Below are 27,941 nucleotides of genomic sequence, written 5' to 3'. Positions count from 1 at the left end.
CCTCCGTAGGGATGGAAGAGCAACGGGTCTACAGACGCCGGGGAGAACGTTACGCCGGAAACTGCGTACAAGAAGTGAACAGGTTTGGTGTGGGTAGCGTTATGATGTGGGCGGATATCTCTGATCATGGCAGGACAGGTTTGGTGCATATCCAGGGCAATCTTACGGCTCAAAGATACATCAACGAAATTCACCTCCCGCACGTCCTCCCAATTAGAGCCAACGGTATGTATTCCAGCTCGACCGCAAACAACACGTATCACAAGAGAGCATGTCTACACAATCTCCGGATTTGAACCCGATAGAGCGCCTGTGGGATGAATTAGATAGACGACTACGCCGACGTAAACCACAACCCCAGACGTTGCAGCAGTTGGCTTTTGCGTTGCAGACCGAGTGGGCTACCATTCCCCAGGATTCGCATACTCGTCTCTTTCATGGGCAGGAGATGTCAGACCGCTATCGATTCCAACGGGGGACGTACGCGTTATTGAAGGTAGCTGATCTTCACCTTGGACTTTTCCTGTGTACCGATAACTGAGATGACTACAATCAGCAAGTGTTCTCTCCACAACATTTTGGCTCAATACCTTGTACGGTTCCTCGTATTATTGTATTTTTCTACCTCACACAAATCTGGCTTTACGTTTCTTTATTTTTAAGTGTATATATTGCTTCTGTGTGTGAATGCACAGGCAAGATGTTTAGTACATGCTTTATTTATATCTATTTCAATGTGTTTCCATCGTTTTCTCTTTACCCTTTTATGCATGTTTATGTTGCTTAATCATATTGCTCATGTCAGTGTTCTCAAATCTCATGTATCATAAAACACTTTAATGTTTCTCCTTCCTAATGACCATCATCTAATAACAGATGATGCCAAGACATATTTTATTTGGTTTTATTGTCTATGCGGTCTAAAATTGATTTTAGTATAGTTTTTAAATCTTATGTCTGGTGCATACACGACCGACAGGTGATATAAGGAATGTAACATCCAGTTGATCGTCCAGTTATCTTACTTTGAGTTATTGTTTTTATCAAATAAATGATAATTTAATATTGTGGTTTGTGCAAATTCAACGTATTTTGTTTTCTATTAACTACATTCATGTCCAGTGTATTATAAAATTTATTCTCATGTACGTGTTTATGTTACGCTACAACTATCCCTCGTAAGGTTTCAAATCCCCCCCCCCCCCCCCCCCCCCCCCCCCCAGTCGCCATGTTGGGTCACAGGTCAGAGCGAGTGCGACAGGCAGAGCCGTCCCTTACGAGACAACAGTTCACCTGAGACAGAGGCTGCGCTCCTTGGTTATCACAGTGCCTGCATCATGGGGAAGAAAGACGATTCTACAACTGTACAAGGAAAATTTTAACGAGAACCACACGGTCAGTGGAGGGGCCAGCGCTGTTCAACATTCCTCCCCCGTTTCCTCGTTGTCGTCTGTACATGCTGTTCCTTCCTGTGACGTTACTCCCCAGTACAGTCATGTAAACAGCGGGAATTCTGACAGCTCAACTAGCATTCCGGCAACAGTGACAACAGCAAGCAACCAGTTATCGTCAGCGAATGTGGAATTGATGGGAGTCATGCGAGAAATGAGGGATATGATGACATCCCTCACCCAACGTCTATCCCCTGGAGCTCCCAGTGGAGAAAACATTGCCTGGCCTATATCACAGACGCAACGCAATGTGTTCTGTCAGATTCCGTGCCCCATGTCAGCTTTGTTGACGAAAGTACAAGGCGAAAAATTCACCAAGGTAAATATATAAATTTGGCTTCTCTGTTGTTACCATGCCAAGAATCCGGTGAATATAGACTTGCTGAAGAGACAGGTTCAGGCAAAAACGTGTTAAAACTTGACCCACGTACCACCAGGAATTTGAACTTTGCCGAATTCAGCAGAGCCTTCAAAGTATTCAAGGATATTTTCTGTGAAGCTTGGCCAAATAGGAGAGAACAGTTGGAACAACATGAACGTACAGTAGCGGAACTCCACACTTTATATGGAGGATATGTACATTATGAATACCACAAGAGATTCGCATCTCGTGTGGCAGCTCTGGCTGAGAGGGGTACGCACATCACCTGGGGCGTTCCGGACACCAGAATTTATACCACTTGTACTTCTGGCCTTCGCTGTAGGTCATGTGACCTGTGCAGTAGCATCAGCCATGACTCCGCGACATGTCCATCCGTGTTGACGAACACCTGCGAACAAGTCAGCCCACGACATAGCTTGGGTAAAAAGAATGTTACCTCCACAAGCACTGCAAACAGCTCCACCGATTCACATGGTCGACAAAAAATATAGTACCAGGGACAGGAGGTTTGCAACAATTTTAATGACAGTGGCTGCATGCGTATTCGCTGCAACTTTCTGCATGTGTGCTCCACTTGTTTCGGGAAGAATCACAACAAATTGGTTTGCAAAAAATCCAACACTAATTCCAATAAGGGACATGGAATCAACAAGTGACAATTTGCTGAGGAATTGACACCACTAAATACCAACACCATACAAGAGGAACTAAGGCGTCACCCTGATCAGAACTTTGTAACATACTTGTGTGATGGACTGACTCACGGTTTTCACCCTCTCGTTGCAACAGTGCCCAATTTTACCTGGGAGTGCAAAAACAATCTGAGCGCCCGGAAAGCACCCGATACCGTAACACACCTTGTCCGTCAAGAATTAGATCGGGGCTACATTATTGGACCCTTTTCAGTCCCCCCTTACCATGTATTTCGGGTCAGCCCCCTGGGCATCGCAGAAGGAAAATACAGCCATAAAAAACGACTGATCCTGGACCTTTCAGCCCCACATGACAACGATGACATTATTAGCATTAATGATACGATAGACAAGGACATGTGTTCTTTAACCTACGTGACAATCGATGATGCATTACGGGAACTGGCGCGAGTATGTGTAAGGTGGATATAAAAGACGCCTTCAAGCAAATTCCCATTCACCCAGATTATTGGTCACTGTTCGGATTTAGATGGGACAATCAGTATTTCTTCTTCAAGCGCCTAGCGTTTGGATGCCGATCTAGCCCTCGTATCTTTGATTGCATATCACAAGCCATTGTTTGGATCCTCACAAACAATTACAAGGTCCATTTCGTTTTACACTTGCTGGATGACTTCCTCACCATTGATGAACCCAACTACCAAGCTTCTATTACTATGAACACATTAACAGCCACTTTCAACAAGTTGCAAGTTCCTTTGTTCCCACATAAAACCGTTGGACCAGCCTGTGAGATGGAATATTTAGGTATCATTTTAGATTCGAATACCATGACTGCCCGACTACCCCTGGACAAGTTGGCTAGAATATCGGAGTTAGTGCAAGAGTTCAGTCACAAGAGAAAGTGTACCAAACAACAACGACTGTCTCTGATAGGACATCTGTGTTATGCCTGCAAAGCGGTTGTGCCAGGAAGATCCTTTGTGTCTTACCTCATTGATCTACCTAAATCCGTTAAAAAACTGCACCACAGAGTGAACATTTCTGCTGAATGTCGTTCTGATCTGCACATGTGGCATGTGTTTCTCCAGAAGTGGAATGGTGTTTCTTTCTTTCACGACTCTTCCAGGACACAGGCTTCTGACATGGAACTGTATACCGACGCATCTACTTTAGGTTTTGGAGGTTATTTTCAGGGTGCTTGGTTTTCGTCACCTTGGCCACTATCTATGCAAGCCCATTGCCAATACAACAGTCGATCCATGGCGCTACTTGAACTGTATCCCATTGTAGTAGCAGCCGTATTATGGGGCAAACTGTGGTCAGGGAAAAGAATCTTGTGCTGTTGTGACAATGAATCAACAGTAAACACATTCAACAAGGGTAGATCGAAATGCAAAAACATTATGCCTCTGATGCGTATGGTTACCTCAATAGCAGCCTCTGACAATTTTGTGATATGTGCCAAACATGTACCAGGCGTGTCAAACCAAATTGCTGATTCTCTGTCTCGGTTACAGATTGCCAGATTTCGGAAACTTGCTCCACATGCGGCACCACAAGCAACACCATGTCCACAACACTCACAGCTGATATGGGTCTGGCAAGACACCTAGACACCCTATGGGATGCTGCAGTGGGGGCCCGAACCAAGACCACCTATGCTTCTGGCTTTCAGTCATACATTGCCTTTCTCCTGAGATATATCCTGTACTCTCTATGCTCAAGCCTTACATGGGCAGCACAAGGTCTGCCACCAGTTAATTCTGCACTTCTGCAACAATATGTGGCCTTTTGTTTCGGTGAGGCAAAACTACAGTATGTCACTGTCAAATCTTATCTTGCGGGTGTTCGGTTTACCTATCTGAAGGCAGAGGTGTACATACAGTGTTCGATTCAGTGTCTACTGGTGGTCTAAATCAGCTACGAACCCTACTTCATGGTTACAAGAAGCTACAACAACAGGGTGTGCCTAAACGCTTACCCATAACCTACAATGTTTTGAAGAAAATTGTGTGTACACAACAAAAAAGGGTGCTCGGACCTCTCAATGATCTGGTAATGGAGGTCATGTGCACCACTGCCTTCTTTGGTTTTCTACGATGTGCCGAGTTCACATGTTCTCGTGACTTCGATGCTAGTACCAATTTAAGCCTATCTGATGTCACCATAGACCATAATACAGGAAAGTGTACTCTCGTGCTAAAAGCTTCAAAGACAGACATTTTTAGACAGGGCGTGGTCATTCCCTTGTTTGCCAACCACTCTACCATTTGCCCTTTTGCCAATTTGAACCGCTTAAAACAAGGAAGACTTATCACATGGTGCCAGGGACAGTGATCCTCTGTTTGTTGACTGTGTTGGAAAAGCCATCTCCCGTACCATGTTCCTGCAATGTCTTATTATGACCATGAAACATGCACACCTTGACGCAGCTAAATACTCTGGACACTCTTTTCGCATAGGGGCAGCGACCTCCGCTGCAACTGTTCGTATGGAAGATCACCTCATCAAAACACTGGGCAGGTGGCAGTCAGACTGTTTTACACGTTATATTCGGACCCCAGAGGACGTTATTAAGAATGCTCAGTTGTCTTTAATTACTTGTCCATAAATACCTAGGTACGGGGACATCTCTGATCAGCTGCGTCGAACTGGTTGTGTTGGTCTATTCCCTTTGTACGATGTTGATGTATCTTGTGATCCCTCTCTATATTGTTGCACACAATGCACCTTCCTTACCACACCTAGAACAACTTGGGGGCACTCACTCTTGTAAGGGGGTACCCTTCCAATCACTTGCTTTGGGCTATTTCCACTCATCTAGAGTGTCCTTTTCTCCCCCAAGTCTACACCAGAGCTCAGGTCGCAGCCCCGGTCCGCAGACCACCGTCCGAGCCGCTGCAGCGGCCCCAGGACCCTCGCCTAGCTCTCGGTCGTTCCCTTCCCTAGCTCTCGGTCAGCCCTCGTCTGTGATAAGAATCAGTCAGCTCCCAAGTTCGTGCCAAAACCATTATATGTATGTGTTTGTTATCATGTAATAAATATTTTGCATTCTATCTCATTGCTTGTTGTGTTTGCACAAAGGGGACTGTATACGACTTGAGTCAGTCTGTTAACTAAATCTTTAAATTTTGAAACGACAGTTGTGACAGGGAGGATTGTATAGTAGCGGTCGCAGACAGAGTGACGGCGTAATTCAAACTCCTTCCAGACTGACACCGCAGCAAAGTTATTTGTGTACCGATTATATACCTTTTACTGACAAGGTGGGGAAGCCGGATGGTAGTTCACGCGAAACGGACGACACTGTCTGTGTCTGCTGCTTGAACCTTTGATAGCGCCTCCAAACATACATGTAATAGAAAGAACCAGGCGAGGTGTTTGCCCCCACGGCAACACCTGCATAACTGTTTATTCACGCATGGTGTGGCAGATTGTAACTGAACGAGAGCAGGTATTTTAGACTCACCTGTAAATTAGGACCGAGACTTTCTCTTAGGCGAGTGACATTGCGTATTCAAGAGTAAATTGAGAGTTTACTGTAGGTATTAGTCAATCCGCATATAGGGAGAGACAGTGACAATGAATTGCCATTACTAACATCATGTAGGTGTATTCATGAACAAATTAAAAAATCGTTAACAGAATTAAAAACTACATACAATATCTACTCTTAAGGATCTCACTTACGGATTAGACATTATACAACCTAATAATGAGAATATGGAAATTATCATAAGAAGGCTGACTGTTGTTTTTTCTGAACTGTTCCCAATTTCAAATGAAAAGTGGCAATGCATTTAAACGTTGCATTCGTGTCCCAATATTCATTCAATTTGCCATCAATCGGCGGAATATCACGTCACTAATTTTCGAGCATCCCCGCACTAAAATATTGCCGATGTACATGGTATATAATTTCAATGAAAATTTCTACATTAGAAAACTCAAAACCCTAGTATACTTGTTGTTGCAGTTTGTTATCACCCGTGTCTGTGTCTCGGTCACATATGATAATATACAACTTCTTCAGCACAAGGAACATGGATGGAAGTCAAACGTTCACATAATTATAAGGGAGGTGATGGTATCTGAATCACAAAACAAGTTCAATGGCTTATGCCAACTCGGAATAAAAATGGGGCGATTGCGAAAGTTTAGATTTTTCACGAGATTGTTATAACTACACATGCGAGTATATTGTGTATACCAAATACGTAATACTAAACGTCAGAACAATAAAACCTGATTATTTATTATCATAACTAACAATATTACACACATATTTAACTGTACTCAGGATACAGTTACTTTCGCTTGAGAGTTGTACACATGATACATGTACATTGTGTTGCCACGGTGCCACATTTGCAACACACTGTAATGATCATTCTAAACATAATATGGATATACACCAGCTATTAAATAGTCCAGCAATATATCGACAGGATACGTATACATGTAGATGCACCAGAGTACAGGGGCGCGTTGCAAGCCACCAATCGCTTAGAGAAAGCAACTTCCTCGGTCACCCTGGAGTCTGCAACAGTTCGAAGCGCTTGCGCACTCTTCCAAAATGACGGCGCAACCACCGCTTGGTTGACCTGACGTAATGGAGAACGTAATAGAAGAGGCTCGATGACGAGCTGATCAAATTTATGACTACTTTGAAGATGTGGATCCGTCCGAGGATGATGGGGTGTCAGCTGCCTTCGCTCATTTTCTCGTTGATCCAGTCAAGAATTTCTTCTTCCGCTGTCAAAGTCAGCCGCCATTTTGGTTAGACAACGAAGCGACTTCAGCCAGCGATTGTTTCGTTTGCAAGCGGCGTAAAGTTAGCGCACTGTTGTAAGGCGAATCGCTGTACATTGCTTGCAAGCGATTGGCGCTTTGCAACGCACCCCAGGTTCACATTGTACTCATATGGGACATCAAACCGAATTTTAGCGTGACAAGGGGCGGTTGGGTAGCCTAGTGATTAAAGCGTTCGCTAAAGGGTTCGATTCCCGATATGGGTACAATGTGTGAAGCCCATTTCTGGTGTCCCCCTCCGTGATATTGCTGGAATATTGCTAAAAGCGGCGTAATACAATTCTTACTCACTCAATTTAAAGTGACAGAATAATGCCTCAACTACCACCCCACACATTCACGAAAGCATCACTTGAATACGCTGATTAAAATCTGGAGAAAATCACAATGATTATTTATCCGACCCTTGTTTACAGCTTAATAGACGATATGTGAAATATGTCACGTGATATGAACGACTGAGTTTAATAACCTGACCCTGGTATCACACCGCACAGAGCAAAATCTTGAAAATCTTGAAAGATGTATTTGCATACATGATACAGGTAGCTTAGTCATCAGTTATAACAAATATTGTTTTTGGCACACGTGACCAAACATACAGTGAAAAGGGTATGTCAAGGCGTAGGAAACTACAGATAGTTACGTTTATAACGAACACGCTTATAACGAACTGACGGATATAACGAACTGATTTATTTTGTCCCGACTATTTGCTATAGTTATGCTCTGTATATGCTTATAACGAACTACGGTTAAAACAAACTAAAGTTAGTGGTCCCTTTGAGTTCGTTATAACCGTAGTTTGGATGCACTGACGACAACTGATGTACATTACACGTTAATAACTAACTAAAACAAGATGATTACTATAAATTAGCTGTCTTACTGACCGTCTGTCTGATTGTAATAGGGCGATCGGGTAGCCTAGTGGTTAAAGCGTTCGCTCGTCACGCCGAAGACCCGGGTTCGATTACCGACATGGGTACAATGTGTGAAGCCCATTTCTGGTGTCCCCCGCCGTGAAATTGCTGGAATATTGCTAAAAGCGGCGTAAAATCAAACTCACTCACTCACTCCCTGTTTGTATTAACCAGTACAATACGTGTAAAACGTGATTGTACAAGTTCTACTGTTATACCACAATGACACTTAGCATATGTTACACATAGAAAAATCCATATGTTATAGTTGGTTTTAATTTAAATAGCATGGGAATCGAAGTATATGTGTCTAATGCTAATGCGAATATAATGATTAGTTTTGTAAGAATACAGGTAATACATGTTATGCACTTCCTATTGTTATCAACATTAACAGTGTGGCCATTCTAATCAGGACGTCCCTCCATACAAGTACATTGTATGTGTTTTTTAACGAAGTAGATGTACATGTACATACATCAACAAAGATCCAGGGTAGAATAGGTCTTCAGCAACCCATGCTTGCCGTTAAAGGCGACTATGCTTGTCGTAAGAGGCGACTAACGGGATCGGGTGGTCAGGCTCGCTGACTTGGTTGATGCATGTCTTAATCCCAATTGCGAGGATCGATGCTCATGATGTCAATCAACGGATTTTCTGGTCCAGACTCGATTATTCACAGACCGCCGTCATATAGCTGGAATATTGCGGCGTTAAACAACAAACAAACAAGCATACATCAACTGTGATGTAAAAAATCGATCCAGGTTGATTATAAATGAAACAGTTATGTCAATAAGAATATTTAATATTTTATTGTAGCAGGAATATCTTACAAACTGGTATAACATGTATTTATCCAACCTTACATGTACCTCCAATTCATTCACAGTGTAACATCAGAGTATACATTGTATGCATGTATACTATTGCCATTGCCAGCCACCCGTTGACGGCGTAATAGTCCCATCAAACTCCAAATTAGTGCCGTTAAGCAATACAGAACTTTGGCAGAAATCAGCGAATTATTTGCAAATCATTCGTGTATTATTCGCGACTTATTCTCAAATCATTCGCCAATATTTTACAACTTATCCGCGGATTATTCGCAATTTTACTTATTATATCTTTTAGCGTCTCCTGATATGGACTTTAACGTCGCGTCCAAGATTTTTGCACTTATATAACTCTCTCCGGCGTGTGTGCGTGTGTGCGTGTGTGCGTGTACGAGCTCAGGCAATTTCGGTTTATAGTGCTAACCCACATGCCGCAGTTATGATGGATACCCCACTATTTTAACCTCTTTTGGTATGACGTGGCCAGGGATAGGCTAGAGCTTCCACTCTCCGGGAAAGCCACTAGACGATGGAGGCTGTCACGCGTTATGCAGTCAGAAAGTTGACAACAATATATTCCATCTTATGAATAGGCTTTTGTTACATGTATTATGATCATGTACACCCAACCTAAAGCCACCCAGATTTTTGTAGTCATGAATATTGATATCTTCTTAATATGAATATCTGTATAGCCTGTATCCCTCTTAATGCATGCGTACCTCTGAGTGTACACTGGAGCATGATGTCTTTAATTGTGAACTTTGAACTTCTAAACTTTGTCAGGTCACAAGATAAGAGGAACATGTTATTTTACAAAAAGACAATAATATATTCATCATGTATTTTTTTTAGTGATCTTTAACATCATTAGGTCAGACTGAAAGTAACTCCGGCCAAAAGTGTTATTACTACTTGTGTGAAATATCGATTTTACATGTTTAGATTAATACAGTATTTCATCACCCAAAAATGTCCATCTGCTTAAAGACTTTAATATTTTAAAGTGAAATGTTGACAAAATTACTCGTGTTGGTACACTATTATTTGAAACAGTTTGATGAGATTTTCATTATCTTAAAATCGAATTCTTGAATACAATACCAAGTGTTTAATGACATCAGTAATCAAATATCTGAACTTATAAATTATTTTCAGACATCCAAAATTCATGGTGATTTAATGATACTTAATATCAAACTGGGATTTTAGAAATATCCTGTCGTGGCAAATTTTACCCTTTCGACCTTGCGTTGCAGTAACTTAGATTGATCTGTTTAAACATAAACCTGTTTTGTCTACATCCATCAATCACTACAGTGCATGTCCTCGGGGTAAACATGTACATATCTGCCCTCGGGCTTCACGCGTACCTGTGACGCCATCTGTACTGTCAACAGATAACAATCTGCGGTATGTTTTAATATTTAATGTTAGATTTTATGTCTCTGAAGCACAGCATTAAAAGATAACTTTATGTAAATACATGCTTAAAATTCAGGCCAAGAACAATGTGACAAGACAGCGTTTCTTTTAAAAATGCAGAGGCTAGAACAGTTGAGCAGCTGCACTATTTTAGTTTGGGTACATTCGTGTTTAACCCAATCCATAAAAGCTTCAAAACACATTCCACAATGATAATGATGATAATAATAAATAAAGCGACAAAACCCTTTCCATATCCAATAGAAATTTCTGCGTATTACCATTCATTATTTATATTTTATAAACAAAAGGCCATAATTCTTATGAAAATAAAAGGACAGAACCCTTTCCATAAGCATTATCATAAGTCCATTGTACGATTCCGACTATATCATGAGCATGTGTTTATTAAATCACTATCAAATAGTGATGGTACCAGGTGTCCGCGAAAAGGTGAGCGTATCCCGCTCGCCACAAACACATGCAGAGGCAAATCAATTGTTCACAATGATCACCGTTAACTGCGTTTATACAACACTCGTTAATGTTCGAATTGAGAACTTTAAACAGGTATGTACGAATGAAACCTTTTATGCGTAGCAGTTATGTTAGTATTTGAACTAAACATGTTGGTCATATTTAAATGCAGCTCACCCCACATTAAGACAAAATGGAAACGATTACAATCCAGTAACAGATAAAAGTTGAATCGTCACACATACTATCAGCCACCGCATTACCAGGCAATGTTTTAAATTCCACATTGATATGGTTGTACTGTTGGTGAGTGAGTGAGTATGGTTTTACACCTCTTTTAGCAATATTACAGCAATCTCAGGGCGGGGGACACCAGAAATCGGCTTCACATATTGTACCCATGTCGGGAATCGAACCCGGGTCTTCGGAGTGACGAGCGAACGCTTTAACCACTAGGCTACCCGACCGCCCTTGTACTGTTGGTGATCGGACAACATTAATGCATATGTAATGTAAATGTAAACATTTGATAAACTTGAAATGATAGCTTTTTGTGATGTAAAGAAAACACATATACAATAAACTATTGTTATAACGAACTCAAATGGACTACTAATTTTAGTTCGTTATAACCGTAGTTCGTCATAAGCATATGTACAGCATAACTACAGCACATAGTCGGGACCAAAAAGTAAGTTCGTTATATCCGCCAGTTCGTTTAGGCGTGTTCGTTTTAACCGTAGTCTACTGTAACATGAATTACGTTCAAGTAGAGTTTTAAGAGTTCGATTTAAAAATGTGTATTTCATGGAAACGAACTAGAATCGTAAATATGTCAACAGCCACAGCAAACAGTTACAATATCACAATATTCAACATTGCAGGATGGTCTCCTTATGGTTATACAACGTATGGTTTAGAATGTACACAACTTGTAACATTACAACACAACTAATATGCTTCAATACACAATCATAGTATTCTAGTTTAAATATTAATATTTTGATTTGATAGGTAGTTTCAGAGAAAAGGCATCTTATACAATAGAGTGAAAGAGTGAGTATGGTTTTACGCCGCATTTGGCAATAATCAAGCAATACCATGGCAGGGGACACCAGAAATGGGCTTCACACATTTTTCCCATGTGGGGATTCGAACCCAGATTATCGGCGTGAAGAGCGAATGCTTTAACCACTAGGCTACCCCACTGCCCTTATAGGTTAGAAGCAGTGTGCTGGGTGAGGTGGAGGTTTGGGATAGGGGTAACCGCATCCTTCTATGTGTTTCCCTATTACTTCAAACATATTCACAGAATATATTTGTTTATTACCTACGGTGGCAAACATATCGGGGTTCATAAAATCATATGTGTCCTGGGGTCATATCACGTCACTAGACAACAGTGTATTGTTGCCTTCATCCGGACGGCATTGGTGACGTCATTTGAATATTATTGTGACGTGAGATCGGAATGACGTCACACTAGAAACGACGTCATAGCAAAAGAGTTTTGAGCTATTCAACATCTACCCACAGGGTGATAGGCATCTTTGTTTATCTATGCCAAACGATTTCGAAAGGCTTGAATGCCAATTAATGCCTAGATGCAAGTAGTTTAACGGCATTTATGGGTGAAAGGAAAGGCTTTATTTCTAATGTTTCAAATAGATGTTGGAATAACCTTTGCTTTTATTTGAAATGTTATATACTTTGATGCAAACGAGTCATATCTGTACTTATTTCAAACATCTGATCATAATTCACACTCATGAATTGGCTAAGACCCTGAAAGGGTAAATATTCATAAAACACCATTTTTAATAATAATAATAATAATAATAATAATAATAATAATAATAATATACAGGCCAACAAACCTGATCTTGTCCTTTTTTTAATAATGCAATGAAATCAATCATATCATTGTATTTTCTGTCCCTTTTGACAGTAATGTGATTGACAAGATTGAGAAAAAACATTGCAAATATGCAGATCTCGCTTTCGAAATGTCAAGCTTGCATCCCAAGTACCAAGTTGTCCGACTCCCCATATTGTACCTTAGGTTTGGTACCTCCCAATCTGTTGACTGACATCGGGAGAGTACCCGGGTTTGCTACCAGGAATACAGCCCTTCTGACAATCTGGGTAATGCAGATGGCTGCATTGTTGGGGAGTCTTCACATTCTCCGAAAAGTTCTAGGTGGGTTTGACTAGGCAGCACTTCCTGGGATAAGTCCCATTCGCTGTCTGGGCTGCATGTAGAGGGGGCAATCTAAATCCCAGCTTTGACCTCATTATCATGCTGGATGGTTTCACCAGTGTGGTAAACGTCCAAGACCTGTACCAATTCAGGAGTTTCTTATCCACGGATATACTAAAATCGAACGTGCTAAACATTCCAAATTGAAAAAGAAATTTGGTTCTGTACCGAAAAGAAACATTTCGATCTGTTAATGAAATATCAATCCAAATTGTCACTAGTCATACATTTGTATACTGTAAATCTTGATATTAACGCGAGCGTGAATTAAATGCGAAAAATGCGAGTTGTCTTTCCTCGCATTATTAAACATCGCAATTATATCAACAATAAGACATTTTGGATAACAGAAATACCAACGACATACGCCGAAAACAAACAACTACGTATTCCACATCACTGTTTTTTTACCAGCACTTGTTACAAGTATAAAAACAATGTCATTCAAACTAATTACATCGTGTGAATTGTCACTGCTGGGGTCAAGACAAGCGTTCTACTCACTCATATCATCACTGATCACACCTGCAAGTCCAGACAGACGCCACCTAACACGGTGTCTTTGCTCTTTGCGACTGCATCAAAGGCCGACACGAGCCAGCGCGCACGTATTGTTTCAGTACTCTACTCAGCGCTAATAAGCGGTGCTATTTAGTGTGTGATTGGATTAAGGTGAGGATCCTCCTGTAAACCTGACAGAGGACATTTTGTTTGGATATAAATCCACAGATGCTTGAGAGGAGGGGGTGTCGCATTCATATTGAGCCGCATTTTTGGCTAGGGGCCAGCGGTCGCATTCTTTTGGAGACGCATTAATTTCACGTTTTACAGAATGTCATATTTTCTCTATCCGCCCTCGATTATGATCCATGGTCGGTCAGTCCCACACCCACCCTTGTGAGACAAACCCGAGTTGTAGACGTCTATTGCCTGCTCACGCTTGGCTGTCTGCCCATATCATGGTGTCATTGGAAAAGTCTTCAAGCGGCTTTAAAACCAACCCCATTACACACTCTTTCCGATGTTCAGTAGAGTTTTAAAAAAATGCAATCTGTCTTTCACTCTTGGGATAATAGAAGAGCTATATTGAAGTAAGGAGGTATCCTCTGTATATGGCCCTATGGCTTGAGGGTCGTAGTCCTTTCTGTAATGATGCATTAAACCATCTTTTGGTTCTACCACAAGAGTTAACCATCCTGGTTGCAACGTTTCTGCAGCATGTGTCTGTAGCAAGTCAACACTTTCAGGAATCACTAACAGTTTAGAACGGTAGAATGGGGGATTCACAGATGACCTATTTGTGTGTAAAAATACACCCATTCTGTATTTCAAAGCATCATATTTTGAATGAAATTCTGATCTTGTGTCATGTCCATTCAGAAAGAAAAATGCATTCTGAAACATGAGGGCTCCGTACGATTTTGATGGTTTTAGAGTTGGCATAGACAAAAGTTTATCAGCTAATGCATATACCGTGGTTTCGGATTTTGGAACAACGACCTCATCAATGTCTGCCAGGAGAACGTATTTGGCCACCCCAAACTGAGAGAAGACACAGTCATGGATACTCGCCATCTGACCCCAGTAGTGGATCTGGTCTGGAGGAAAGGGAAGCTTCCAGTTCCTCATCTCCACAATGCCTTCTCTCTCATAGTGCAGCAGGACTTTGTTGACATCTTCTGGTATGCTGTAGTTGTAGAAGATAAACTTGTCTGTCCCGAAGTATCTGCTGGTCTCTAGGGCTGTGACAAGTGTGTTGACGTCAGTGAAGTTCCCATGCACCGCAGGGTAACAGCGCGTCAGTCGGTTATAGGGGGGTCCAGGATAGTTGACAGGGAGGACGTTGAGCGGGGAGGACATCCGGGCAGTGAGGACAGAAATGAACTCTGGGTAACTGTTGGGAGGTACTGGGCAGTGAACGAATCCACATCCATACCTTAAACACAAGAAGCATGTATTATTTCACAATCACGTGCCTCTGTTATGCATCCATTTACAACCATTTACCTGGTCTTTACGTAAGTTAACTGTGTCATTATGTTTAACATTAATTTAATATTCAGATTGTTAATAATAAATAAATCTTTCTGAAAAAGTTAACTTGTTTGAAAAATGAATTACCCAAATACCTTATCGTAAATTGTCAATCCCACTCGAGATTGTTCAATATTTTTCTAGCCGCACTAATGATATATGACCTTCTTACTTGAATCAATTTTCTATCAACTGATAAACAGAACATGTCAATAAGCAGGTGCAAATAAAAGCGACAAATCCCCCCCTCCATATTCATAAGAAATATCTGCTCAAAGCAGAATAGATTGTACGATCCGACTATATCATGGCGAGCGTGAATAACACACACAGAAGAAAGCCGATTGTTTAACCAAACAACAAGGAAAGACACGGCTCAAGACAAATAGGTACTTGCATTGGACATCATTTTGTCACTGATGCGTACAAATTGAAAATATCTTTTCACACGTCTTCCATAAAACCTGTTGAAAGCTGTACTGAAGCCTTGAATTGTGTGACATTGATCAAAAAGCATTTGAACAAGAATCGTTTGACACTGAAGTCACCCCCTTGTCATACAGTCTTGTGGGATTGCCTAGAAGTCGGGCCAAGAAAAGTCGTAGTCGGGCCAGCGGGTAATACTTAAAATGGATTGCAGAATAATAAAACGAAACGTGCATATCTAGGCAGATCTCAAATGTCCACAAACGGATAGTTTTGCTCATTTAATTGAGTTTGAATCAAAATGTATCTTCAGCAATGTAATAAACTGATAATTATAGCTACATACCGAGAGTTCATACCGAAAAGTCAGTGTCTTGACTGTGTCTTTACTTTGATGAGAATGTTTCTCACCGACCTTAGCGTGCAGGGGTGTGATGTCCTGGACAGGAATTCGAAATGACAGTGTTTTGACTACTCTTCTTTCATTAATTAACGTGTTTGGCATACCTAATTAACCTTTACTAATTCATGTTAAACCAACACAGGATGTTTTCTGCAAGTTGATATTCGCGAATGTCATAGGACTGACACGACACGTGTTAATAACTGTCAAAGCGCTTCTAAAATTACAACACATACTTTACATCTATAGACTAATTATAATATCATATCTACCTATATAACACTTTAGTGTCTCATATTGCAGTAGCAAACACGGTGCTCAAAAGTGAAGCCCTTTTCCCTCTACATTCTCTCTATCAGAAGTGTTTGTCTTGTGTTGGGTCCGACTTGGCCCGGGCTGTCAAAATCAACTTTAAACACACAGATGTATCTTCAAATGTGTTTACATCTAGAGATTAGTGTTATATCTACCTATATACCACTTTATAATGTCACGGTACATCGTATTTAAAGAAAACAAGGGGCTCAAAGTGAAGCATTTTTACTGTATTTTCTTAAGAAAATCTATGTCAGAAGTGTTCGCTCCGACTTGGCCCGGGCTGTCATAATCAACTTAAACCTCACAGATGTATCATCAAATGGATTCACATCTTTAGATTAGTATTATATCTACCTAAATACCAGTTTATTATGTCACGGTACATCGTATTTAAAGAAAACAAGGTGCTCAAAGTGAAGCATTTTTACAGCATTTTATATCCACCTATATACCACTTTATAGTGTCTCAGATCGCTGTAATTAAAGAAAACAAGGGGCTCAAAGTGAAGCCCTTTTCCCTCTACATTCTCAACATAGTCTCTATCAGAAGTGTTTTGCTTGTGTTGGGTCCGACTTGGCCCGGGCTGTCAAAATCAACTTTAAACACACATATGTATCTTAAAATGTGTTTAAATCTATAGATTAGTGTTATATCTACCTATATACCACTATATAATGTCACGGTACATCGTATTTAAAGAAAACAAGGTGCTCAAAGTAAAGCCCTTTTCCCTCTACATTCTCAACATAGTCTCTATCAGAAGTGTTTGTCTTGTGTGGGGTCCGACTTGGCCCGGGCTGTCAAAATCAACTTTAAACACACATATGTATCTTCAAATGTGTTTACATCTATAGATTAGTGTTATATCTACCTATATACCACTTTATAATGTCACGGTACATCGTATTTAAAGAAAACAAGGTGCTCAAAGTGAAGCCCTTTTCCCTCTACTTTCTCAACATAGTCTCTATCAGAAGTGTTTGACTAGTGTTGGGTCCGACTTGGCCCGGGCGGTTAAAATCAACTTTAAACACACATACGTATCTTCAAATGTGTTTACATCTATAGATTAGTGTTATATCTACCTATATACCACTTTATAATGTCACGGTACATCGTATTTAAAGAAAACAAGGGGCTCAAAGTGAAGCATTTCTACTGTGTTTTCTTAAGAAAATCTCTGGCAGAAGTGTTCGGTCCGACTTGGCCTGGGCTGTCAAAATCAACTTAAACCTCACAGATGTATCATCAAATGGATTCACATCTATAGATAAGTATTATATCCATCTAAAAACCACTTTATAGTGTCTCAGATCGCTGTAATTAAAGAAAACAAGGGGCTCTAAGTGAAGCCCTTTTCCCTCTACATTCTCAACATAGTCTCTATTAGAAGTGTTTGGCTTGTGTTGGGTCCGACTTGGCCCGGGCGGTCAAAATCAACTTTAAACACACAGATGTATGTTCAAATGTGTTTACACCTTTGGATTAGTGTTATAGATTAGTGTTATATCTACCTATGTACCACTTTATAATGTCACAGTTTATCGCATTTAAAGAAAACCATGAGTTCAAAGTGAAGCCCTTTTTCCTCTACATTCTCAACATGACTAGTATTATATCTACCTATATAACACTTAATAATGTTGCACGATAACTAAAAAAAAACTGGTCTGTTAAAGTCGAGCACTTTCACTGTATCTTGTCAAGAAAATTTCACCAAATGTGTTGGAGTGAAGTATACTCTTTAAAGTGAAGCCCTTTTTTCATGGTATGTGTCTGGTCGGAGAATCCCTTGCTTTTACCTAATCCGTCGTGGGTTTTTTCAAGGCTCATACTCACAGGGTAACACTTGGAGAAGGTAAGGTGAGACACTTTGCATTTCTGGATAAACCTCTCCCTCAACCCTGCTTAATGCTTCTATTATCTATGAGTGTGTTTAGGAAAACAGGATTATCTGATCAGACAGTTGTAATCTGCCATACCGCGAGAATACGTGCTGCATCTCCGAGCAGCTCGTTCTGTGAAAACCCCATTCTCCTGAACCTGACTTGGACCACTCAGTATTATTGTCGTGATGGTTAAAAGACGCCATAAATTAAAGTTCTCTATATATCTAGCAACTTTTTTTTATATAAGCAACCCCTAAAGCCCACACTTGGGTTGCACACACCACTTTCGCACCTTTCGGAAACACATTATATGGCCTGGCCGGGCCCGTGTGCGAAATACGCATCAGTCGGAAAGCGTGCGTGCGTGCGTGCGTGCGTGCGTGCGTGCGTGCGTGCGTGCGTGCGTGCGTGCGTAAGTAAGTAAGTAAGTAAGTAAAGTAAGTAAAGTAAGTAAGTTTGTAAGTTTGTTTTACAGTCGTGATGTTTAAGATTATTAACCACCCGGGACAAGTCGATCCGACAGGTTGAATGATACGCAGGATGCAAAAGGAGGTAAGCGCAAGTACGGTACAGAAACTGAAGTAAGTTGGGCTCTCTTAGTTTTCTGTATGCTTACACATCATCACGTCATACTGGATTTAATTTCGTTTCTTATTCTAATACTGCTCATCTTTGTCAGTGGCCAGTGAAAGTATCACAAGGGAAAATTCCAATATATACAAAATATACAATTTGTATATATGGTATATCCAAAAATATACAATTTTGTATATATGGATAGATTTTACCACTGCTTTACTCAGTTCCTTTTTACTGGATTCTCACAATATGTGGTTGATATTGAAAATATTACTTATAATACCGGACAGTATTATTGCATGTGACAAATATACTTTAAAACTATATGTTCATTATGACAACTATATTTGGAGTGTTATGAAATAATTGGCATTTATTCATGTTGACAGCATTTTACATAATAAAGAAATAGAAGATTTCAGCAGACTTTTGTAACTGTTAGATATATAATACGTCCGCCTACTGTTTACAAATAAGATGATCTATACATACAAGTAGTTCAGAGTAGTTTTAAACTGTGTCGGTAAAATAAATTTATCGTGAATAGCGGCAAATATGAATATATACAATTTAAGATATATGTTTCTGTTATGTCATGGTATGTTGATTCTGAATCTAAAATATTGCTTGATATTGTCTGCCAAACAGTTGTATGCACTGTCCATCGTGATACTTCTACTTAAGTATATAAAAAAGGATGTTTGTTTAGACATGCGTTCACTGTAAACAACGCCGTGTTTTCGTTTGCTGGTTAGCTTTTACAGGTCAAAAGCAAAGTTAATCGCATTATTTTCGTGACGCATTTTAGGCCTGTCATACAGTTCCTGAAACAAATATATCCAATACAGCCGATGCAAGTCAATCATATTTGGCAAGACTAGATTACTGCAGTTATATATTTTATCAATATAATCAAACAATTGTTTTTTTTGTTGTAAAATATGTTCATTTCAGAAACTAGATGTTAGTCTAGCCAGCGGTCTAAACTCGCATTAATTTGGTTACACGTTTCATGATTTACAGTATTCGTGAAGAATATGTAACAATAAGCCACAATTAGAGCCTTTGGTAGGAGTAGAGGGAATGATAAGCAAAGACTTGCTAAGTATTTTATGATATTCATGATAGCTCAAAAGAAATTTTGATTTATGTTTGTAGTACACCCCAAAAAGAGGGATAACACAAGTGATATATTAAGATGACATACAACTTATACATACTTACGTGTATAAACTACTATCAAACAGTGAGGATAACAGGTGTTTGCATAGAGGTGAGCGTATCCTGCACCACCGGTGGAACAAACACACGCAAAGGCAAGTTAGTTGTTAAACCCGATTAGCACAAGTCAAAACAGAGAATTTCATCAGACATAACTCCATTTGCTACTTCTGTGGTAGTCACCAATCAACCCATTTATACTTCCAAAAATAGCTTTAACCCTTTTAAAGCTTTTGAGAAATTCAACAGTATGGGTTTGGTCTGACAAAGCAAGAAGCACAAATGGGGCATGTTTCGGCCAATGATTAGAGTATTCTTGCAAGTCTAAGGGTCCAACAGGAGTTATTGCTGCGACATGCTATTTCAAAACCCAAAATTCAGAGGGATATATATGAAAAGAAAAATTGAAATAATACAAATATAAATTCCTTCCAGGTAAAGGCTATCACAAGGAAATCAAATTAACAAAGCAGATTTTAGTCAATGACACATCTCTTGGGGTAGAAGTTCATCTCTGTCACCATGCTGTGGTATTTCTGGAAAGGAAAGTTAACTTACACAGTTGTAATATACGTGGAAGGCTTAATGTTGCTGATTAAGCGCAAAGATATAAACTCTAACTGTCTGCTCAGTAACATTCATGTAATATTAGTAATATTCAAATAAGTGTACTTGTTCTAGGTGTGTGTGACGTGGATACATATATCTAAGCGTATAGAAGAAACGTCAACAAACTTGTAACTATGTATAAAATAATAAATAAGCCATGTCCTTCATATGTTACTGATCTTATACCACCAGCTGTGTCACAGAAGGTCAGTTATAATCTCAGAAACCGCCATGATTTTGTAGTTCCATTTGCACGGACATCTACGTTTAAAAGGTCTTATATTATAGATACATTAGGCCAATGGAATAATCTATCATCAGGAATCAGGGATAGTCCGTCAATATCTTATTTTAAAGCTGTCGCATCTGAGCAGCCTACATCACCACCTATGCACTATAATTGCGGTGAGAGATCTACAAACATATTGCACACTAGATTGAGACACAATTGTAGCACACTAAATTCCAACCTGTTTCGTGTTAATTATCTGATACTATTTCCTGTAAATGCGGAGCTCCTTGTGAAAATTCATTCCATTTCTTCTTCCAATGTACCTTATATTATGATATTAGGGAGACATTACTGACAGCTATCGATAATCTTGGAGAAAAAAAAAATCTAAATAGTATTCTTTTTTTTGTGAGCCAAACTTAGATGTTTTCCTGAATACAAAAATATTCTTGTGTGTACACAAATTTATAGAAACGACTAACAGATTCAGTAACTAGCATATTATTGTTTCCAAACTGTTAATAATTAATATTGTTAAATCTATATACAACACTAACATGTATAATATTAGCATATGTATGAGATGCACACTGTCTTCACTTTCCAGCACATTGTACATATCCTTCATATGAGCACTGTATATAAATTTATATTGCGCACTATGTTTCCACAATGTGATGCTTCAACTGTAAATTGTTAATTTTCATTATGCAATATTATGTATAACTGTATATAGGGAGAAGGTGGTAATAAGTGCTGCCTTTGTCTTTTTGGACAATACAATATGTTTAATAATAATAAGCAACCAATGTATAATGATCAGGGTCCATTGGTATCCCTTCAGCAAGTGCGAATCAGGTCCTAACACATCTGTTTTGTCATGTACCACGCGCTATACAGTCCAACCTCGCCTATCCGGACAATTGCTTTTTCTAAAATGTTGTCCGGATAAACGAGTTTCTGGATATCTGGATACCTTGTTATCTGACCAGAAGTCCTTCCCCTACCTTAATTCTACCGAGGCATATGTGAAATGAATGGCAAAAATATGATTTATGAAGGATCGACCAATTACTAATAAAATACATTGTGCTGTACAGACCTGCGCAGCATGCTGTGACAGCGCACTGCATTATTGAAACGGCTGATGAAATGCATATGTAGCCTGGTTTAGACTATGCACTTGTTTTGTGTACAGATACGACGGCGAGGTTGGGGCATCCTGACACACATGAGCAATAATAGCCATGTTTACCTGTACTAGATGAGAGCCAAGGTTTAAGTCATTCATGTGTGAAAAATGTTGTCGAGGCATCTGTAAACGGCTAAAGAAATGCAAGTGTAGCCTAGTTTAGACTATGCACTTGCTTTGTGTACAGATGTGACGGCGAGGTAAGGGCAACCTGACACACATGAGCATAAATAGCTATGTTTACCTGTACTTGTACTTGACTGCCCAAAATGCTGGCGAGGCATCTGTACATCTTCTTTGTCGAATTGCATTGTTAAAGTACATCAAGATGGGACATCATATACATTCATATATATTTGTTGAGCACGAAACCTTTAAGTGTAGCCAGGACATTTCAAAGAAACTATGGGCGTCCATGTAGCTTCAATATCTTATAAATTATATCACCGAACATAGGTCAAGGTGTATTCAGTAAACAAAGATCTAAAGGGCTGTATTTCCTTCATCGAACACACTATGCGTTCATCACAGTTTGTAACGGATTACGGATACGAACGAACTAGCACTTGTTTGGCGGGTAGGTTTTGTTAAGATTTGTTTTCTTGTTCCCTCTCTACCCTATACTTCCTTAATCACAATTTAAATCCTAAATAGACTTTCGGGCCTAACACTGTGGCAATTTTAGACCCTCTGTTTCTGTATTTACTTGAGCTCATTTCCCCTAAGGTTTACACATCTCATAAGACTAAGTCATCAATGATGTCAAAGCTGTCTGACATGTTTCTTATGAATAGTTCATGAAGCTAAACAATGTCCAAGTGACTTAGGCACAAAAATACGCAAACACTTCTGACATAGAATTTCTTAAGAAAATAGAGTAAAAATGCTTCACTTTGAGCACCTTGTTTTCTTTAAATACGATGTACCGTGACATAATAAAGTGGTATTTAGGTAGATATAATACTAATCTAAACATAAAAATCCATTTGATGATTCATCTGTGAGGTTTAAGTTGATTTTGACAGTCCGGGCCAAATCGGACCCAACACAGGAAAAACACTTCTGACAGAGACTATGTTGAGAATGTAAAGGGAAAAGGGCTTCACTTTGAGCCCCTTGTTTTCTTTAAGTACAGCGCTCTGAGACATTATAAAGTGGTATTTAGGTAGATATAATACTAATCTAAACACATTTAAAGATAGATCTGTGAGGTTTAAGTTGATTTTGACAGCCCGGGCCAAGTCGGAACGAACACTTCTGACATAGATTTTCTTAAGAAAATACAGTAAAAATTCTTCACTTTGATTACCTTGTTTTCTTTAAATACGATGTACCGTGACATAATAAAGTGGTATTTAGGTAGATATAATACTAATCTAAAGATGTGAATCCATTTGATGAAACATCTGTGAGGTTTAAGTTGATTTTGACAGCCCAGGCCAAGTCGGGCCGAACACTTCTGACATAGATTTTCTTAAGAAAATACAGTAAAAATGCTTCACTTTTAGCACCTTGTTTTCTTTAATTACGATGTACCGCGACATAATAAAGTGGTATATAGGTAGATATAACACTAATCTATAGATGTAAACACATTTGAAGATACATCTGTGTGTTTAAATTTGATTTTGACCGCCCGGGCCAAGTTGGACCGAACACTTCTGACATAGATTTTCTAAAGAAAATACAGTAAAAATGCTTCACTTTGAGCACCTTGTTTTCTTTAAATACGATGTACCGTGACATTATAAAGTGGTATTTGGGTAGATATAACACTAATCTATAGATGTGAATCCATTTGATGATACATCTGTGAGGTTTAAGTTGATTTTGACAGCCCAGGCCAAGTCGGACCCAACACAAGACAAACACTTCTGATAGAAACTATGTTGAGAATGTAAAGGGAAAAGGGCTTCACTTTGAGCCCCTTTTTTTCTTTAAGTACAGCGATCTGAGACACTATAAAGTAGTATTTAGGTAGATATAATACTAATCTAAAGATGTGAATCCATTTGATGAAACATCTGTGAGGTTTAAGTTGATTTTGACAGCCCGGGCCAAGTCGGACCGAACACTTCCGACAGAGATTTTCTTAAGAAAATACAGTAAATATATTCACTTTGAGCACCTCGTTTTCTTTAAATACGATGTACCGTAACATTATAAAGTGGTATATAGGTAGATATAACACTAATCTATAGATGTAAACACATTTGAAGATACATCTGTGTGTTTAAATTTGATTTTGACCGCCCGGGCCAAGTTGGACCGAACACTTCTGATATAGATTTTCTAAAGAAAATACAGTAAAAATGCTTCACTTTGAGCCCCTTGTTTTCTTTAAATACGATTTACCGTGACATTATAAAGTGGTATTTAGGTAGATATAACACTAATCTATAGATGTGAATCCATTTGATGAAACATCTGTGAGGTTTAAGTTGATTTTGACAGCCCGGGCTAAGTCGGACTGAACACTTCCGACAGAGATTTTCTTAAGAAAATACAGTAAATATATTCACTTTGAGCACCTTGTTTTCTTTCAATACGATGTACCGTGACATAATAAAGTGGTATTTAGGTAGATAAAATACTAATTTAAAGATGTGAATCCATTTGATGATACATCTGTGAGGTTTAAGTTGATTTTGACCGCCCGGGCCAAGTCGGACCGAACACTTCTGACATAGATTTTCTAAAGAAAATACAGTGAAAATGCTTCACTTTGAGCACCTTGTTTTCCTTAAATACGATGTACCGTGACATAATAAAGTGGTATTTAGGTAGATATAATACTAATCTAAAGATGTGAACACATTTGAAGATACGTGTGTGTGTTTAAAGTTGATTTTGACAGCCCGGGCAAGGTCGGACCCAACAGAAGCAAAACACTTCTGATAGAGACTATGTTGAGAATGTAGGGGAAAAAGGGCTTCACTTTGAGCACCTTGTTTTCTTTAAGTACAGCGATCTGAGACACTATAAAGTGGTATATAGGCAGATATAATACTAATCTAAAGATATGAATCCATTTGATGATACATCTGTGAGGTTTAAGTTGATTTAGGCAGCCCGGGCCAAGTCGGACCGAACACTTCTGACATAGATTTTCTAAAGAAAATACAGTAAAAATGCTTCACTTTGAGCACCTTGTTTTCTTTAAGTACAGTGATCTGAGACACTATAAAGTGGTATTTAGGTAGATATTATACTAGTTTATAGATGTGAATCCATTTGATGATACATATGTGAGGTTTAAGTTGATTTTGACAGCCCGGGCCAAGTCGGACCGAACACCTGTGTGACTGTTGAGAGTATAGGAAGAAGAGGTCTACTTTAACCAACGTGTCTGCTTTAAATACGACGATCAGTGACATTATAAAGTGGTATTTACTTATATATAGAACGTTCCTATAAATATAAACACTATGCACACAGATGGAAATTTGTATCACGATAGCTAGAAGTATTTGATACGTTTCAAATCTTACTTCGTTTAACGATTGCTCTTTTACATGTTACCAAGATCAGCGACGCTTACACACTGCTCCACTTTCTGGTTTTCAAGCGATTTACTCCGAATTACTTATTTATGGTGCACTTTTTTGTTTGGTGATTGTTTATTAATGTAATTAGCCAGTAACACTTTGGCCCGTCTTGGCCCGGCCCGGTCCGACTTTTAGGCAATGCCCAGTCTTGTGGAAAGTGTTTTGTCACTCTGAATCCTTATGCATAGATCTAAATACGAAACTGACGAAGCGGCCTCACAGGTCTCCTTTATTTCTAATTCAGGTGGGAAGGGTATTGGCTATTTGATGGTTGTTGAAGGATATCAGATCATTGATGTACGTGAAACTTAAGTTAAACCATCTGCAAACATCTACTGGTTTCTGGCCATTTGCACAGTTTCAACGTTTTTAAGGAATTCCTGGGATATTTAATTATAAGGTCATGTTTTGAATTACTTAAATTTCAAAAATTATGTGATGTTCCTCATCTCGCATGTCACATTGTTTCATTGCTTCTAAATAAATAGTTTTGCATGTATTTAACAAATAGTTAATCTTTATAAGGACGGGATGCACTCACCAATGTAACCCCAAGTCATTATATGGGATGCGCTGGAAATGACCGTGTACCAGCTGACCCCGATCTGACCTCGACCGTCTGAGAACACACCGGAAGTGAGCGACGGAACTCCTATGACCTGGCAGAATAACTAGCACTCGTATGAATGTTGTATCTCTTCTTTCAAATGTTGCTGAATAGGATAACATGTCGTCATCAATGCTCACGAATTGTCCGTGGTATGATTCCCGGGCATGGTACTCTTTGGAAAAGTTCTGTTCTGGGTTTATGTAGCGTTCTCTCGAAAACTGCCTATCTTCTGCGACAAGATCAGCCTGATAAAAAGAGATTTGTTTTAATTAGTAACTGGATATGTGTAAAATGAATATTTATACAGTTGGAAACTATAATATTGGATACCCGTGAAGATCCAGGGTAGAATTGATCTTCAGCAATCCATACTTGCTGTTTAAGGCGACTATGCTTGTCGTAAGAGGCAACTAACGGGATCAGGTGGTCAGACTCGCTGACTTGGTTGATGCATGTCATCGTATCCCAATTGCGTGGATCAATGCTCATGATGTCAATCACTGGATTGTCTTGTCCAGGCTGAATTATTTACAGACCGTCGTCATATAGCTTGAATATTGCTGAGTGTGGCGTTTAACAACAAACAAACAAACAATAAAAATAAGGTAAATGTTTAAGTTAATTTAGTGGTGCCTGAATTCATACGTCATATTTCAATATGGATATATGGTTCGATTTTAAGTAATTCTTGTTTACTCCAACTCCGTTAATTAGAAATAATCACTTAAGACGATCCACCGCTTGTGGTCCCCGCAGAATAGGAACAGTCCATTAACTGAACGACATATATCAATACATATATATCACGGGTTTAATCCATAGATATGCGTTGCTCAAACTGTAAATAAACGTTGAGGCATTGAAATTTTTATCCCCCGCCATGATTTTGGGTTCCCAGTCAAGTCGGTTCCTGTATTGTTTTCGAAAAAAGCCTTTTCCTGAAAAGCATATTAATTTGCCCTCATGCTCTAAAAAGACAACTTTCAGCGTACATGCTGAATGTTCTGGGAAATTGTGTGAGGTGGTCCACAAAACACGTTCGCCGATTCCCTTCAAAGAAAATAAGTACTTGTCTTAATACACTGGCTGAAAAAACAGTATTCTGTCTGAAACAAAAATCGCAAACCACTCCACCCAACCAACCCCTGAACTTTAAATGGTGGGCCCCTATCCAACATATCGAACCTTGAGAGCAGAGGCTGCGGGTCCGCTGTGGGCTGTGAGGAGCGTCATGTTCCGCCTCTCTACTTGATCCATAAAATGTTTTAGATTTCTCATCAACATGTCACTATTAACACGCTGATTATTCACCCCAACTTTCACAAACGTTTCTGTTCCACGAACATCATACATTATTGGCAAACTTCGGAGAAGTGTGTCTGGTTCCATCCGTTTTGACTTTCCAAGCAGGTATTTGAAGCCGGGTGTGTGATCCCTTATCCTGTTATGTAGGAACATCACACGTGTCATGTCTTTGATGCCAGTAATTCGGCAGCAATTCATCCAAAAGACAGACAAGACCTGATACCCAAGCACAATACCTACACCAATGACCACCACTGATGTTACTCGACCTTGAAGCTTCATCGTCACATGAAAAGAATATGATCAATGTTCAGTTAAATACTTGAACTCGACATAAACTCATATATCCATG

The 27,941-nt window shown here is 39.4% G+C and overlaps 3 protein-coding genes across 3 annotated transcripts in view; 2 read left to right on the top strand and 1 right to left on the bottom strand.

The window, feature by feature from the left end:
* Positions 1 to 11: 11 nt before the first annotated feature.
* LOC124118307 lies at positions 12 to 5,512 on the top strand. Its single transcript, XM_046480424.2, has 3 exons — positions 12 to 82; positions 1,224 to 1,770; positions 4,007 to 5,512. The coding sequence occupies exons 1-3, from the start codon at positions 12 to 14 to the stop codon at positions 4,100 to 4,102; spliced, it is 714 nt and encodes a 237-aa protein (XP_046336380.2). The 3' UTR covers positions 4,103 to 5,512.
* An 8,425-nt stretch (positions 5,513 to 13,937) lies between these two features.
* On the bottom strand, positions 13,938 to 15,859 carry LOC124118308. The gene has a single exon (XM_046480425.2). The coding sequence runs from the start codon at positions 15,080 to 15,082 to the stop codon at positions 14,228 to 14,230; it is 855 nt and encodes a 284-aa protein (XP_046336381.1). The 5' UTR covers positions 15,083 to 15,859; the 3' UTR covers positions 13,938 to 14,227.
* A 6,694-nt stretch (positions 15,860 to 22,553) lies between these two features.
* The window catches only part of LOC124118310, a 60,080-nt gene continuing 54,692 nt past the window's right edge, over positions 22,554 to 27,941 (top strand). Inside the window, exon 1 of the mRNA XM_048394375.1 lies at positions 22,554 to 22,703. The gene's annotated coding sequence lies outside the window, so the exon portion shown is untranslated. The remainder of the gene's footprint in view (positions 22,704 to 27,941) is intronic.

The sequence above is a fragment of the Haliotis rufescens genome, unplaced genomic scaffold, assembly GCF_023055435.1.
Source record: "Haliotis rufescens isolate VD_foot unplaced genomic scaffold, xgHalRufe1.0.p SCAF_13, whole genome shotgun sequence".
Taxonomy (NCBI): domain Eukaryota; kingdom Metazoa; phylum Mollusca; class Gastropoda; order Lepetellida; family Haliotidae; genus Haliotis; species Haliotis rufescens.
This window is presented reverse-complemented; position numbering and strand designations above follow the sequence as displayed.

Bases quoted from the DNA above. Each gene is read 5' to 3' on its own strand.
- LOC124118307 (XM_046480424.2), top strand. From the start codon at position 12: ATGGAAGAGCAACGGGTCTACAGACGCCGGGGAGAACGTTACGCCGGA. The intron at 83-1,223 runs GTTTGGTGTGGG...CCCCCCCCCCAG, and splicing joins TGCGTACAAGAAGTGAACAG to TCGCCATGTTGGGTCACAGG. The intron at 1,771-4,006 runs GTAAATATATAA...TCTCGGTTACAG, and splicing joins AAGGCGAAAAATTCACCAAG to ATTGCCAGATTTCGGAAACT.
- LOC124118308 (XM_046480425.2), bottom strand. From the start codon at position 15,082: ATGTCCTCCCCGCTCAACGTCCTCCCTGTCAACTATCCTGGACCCCCC.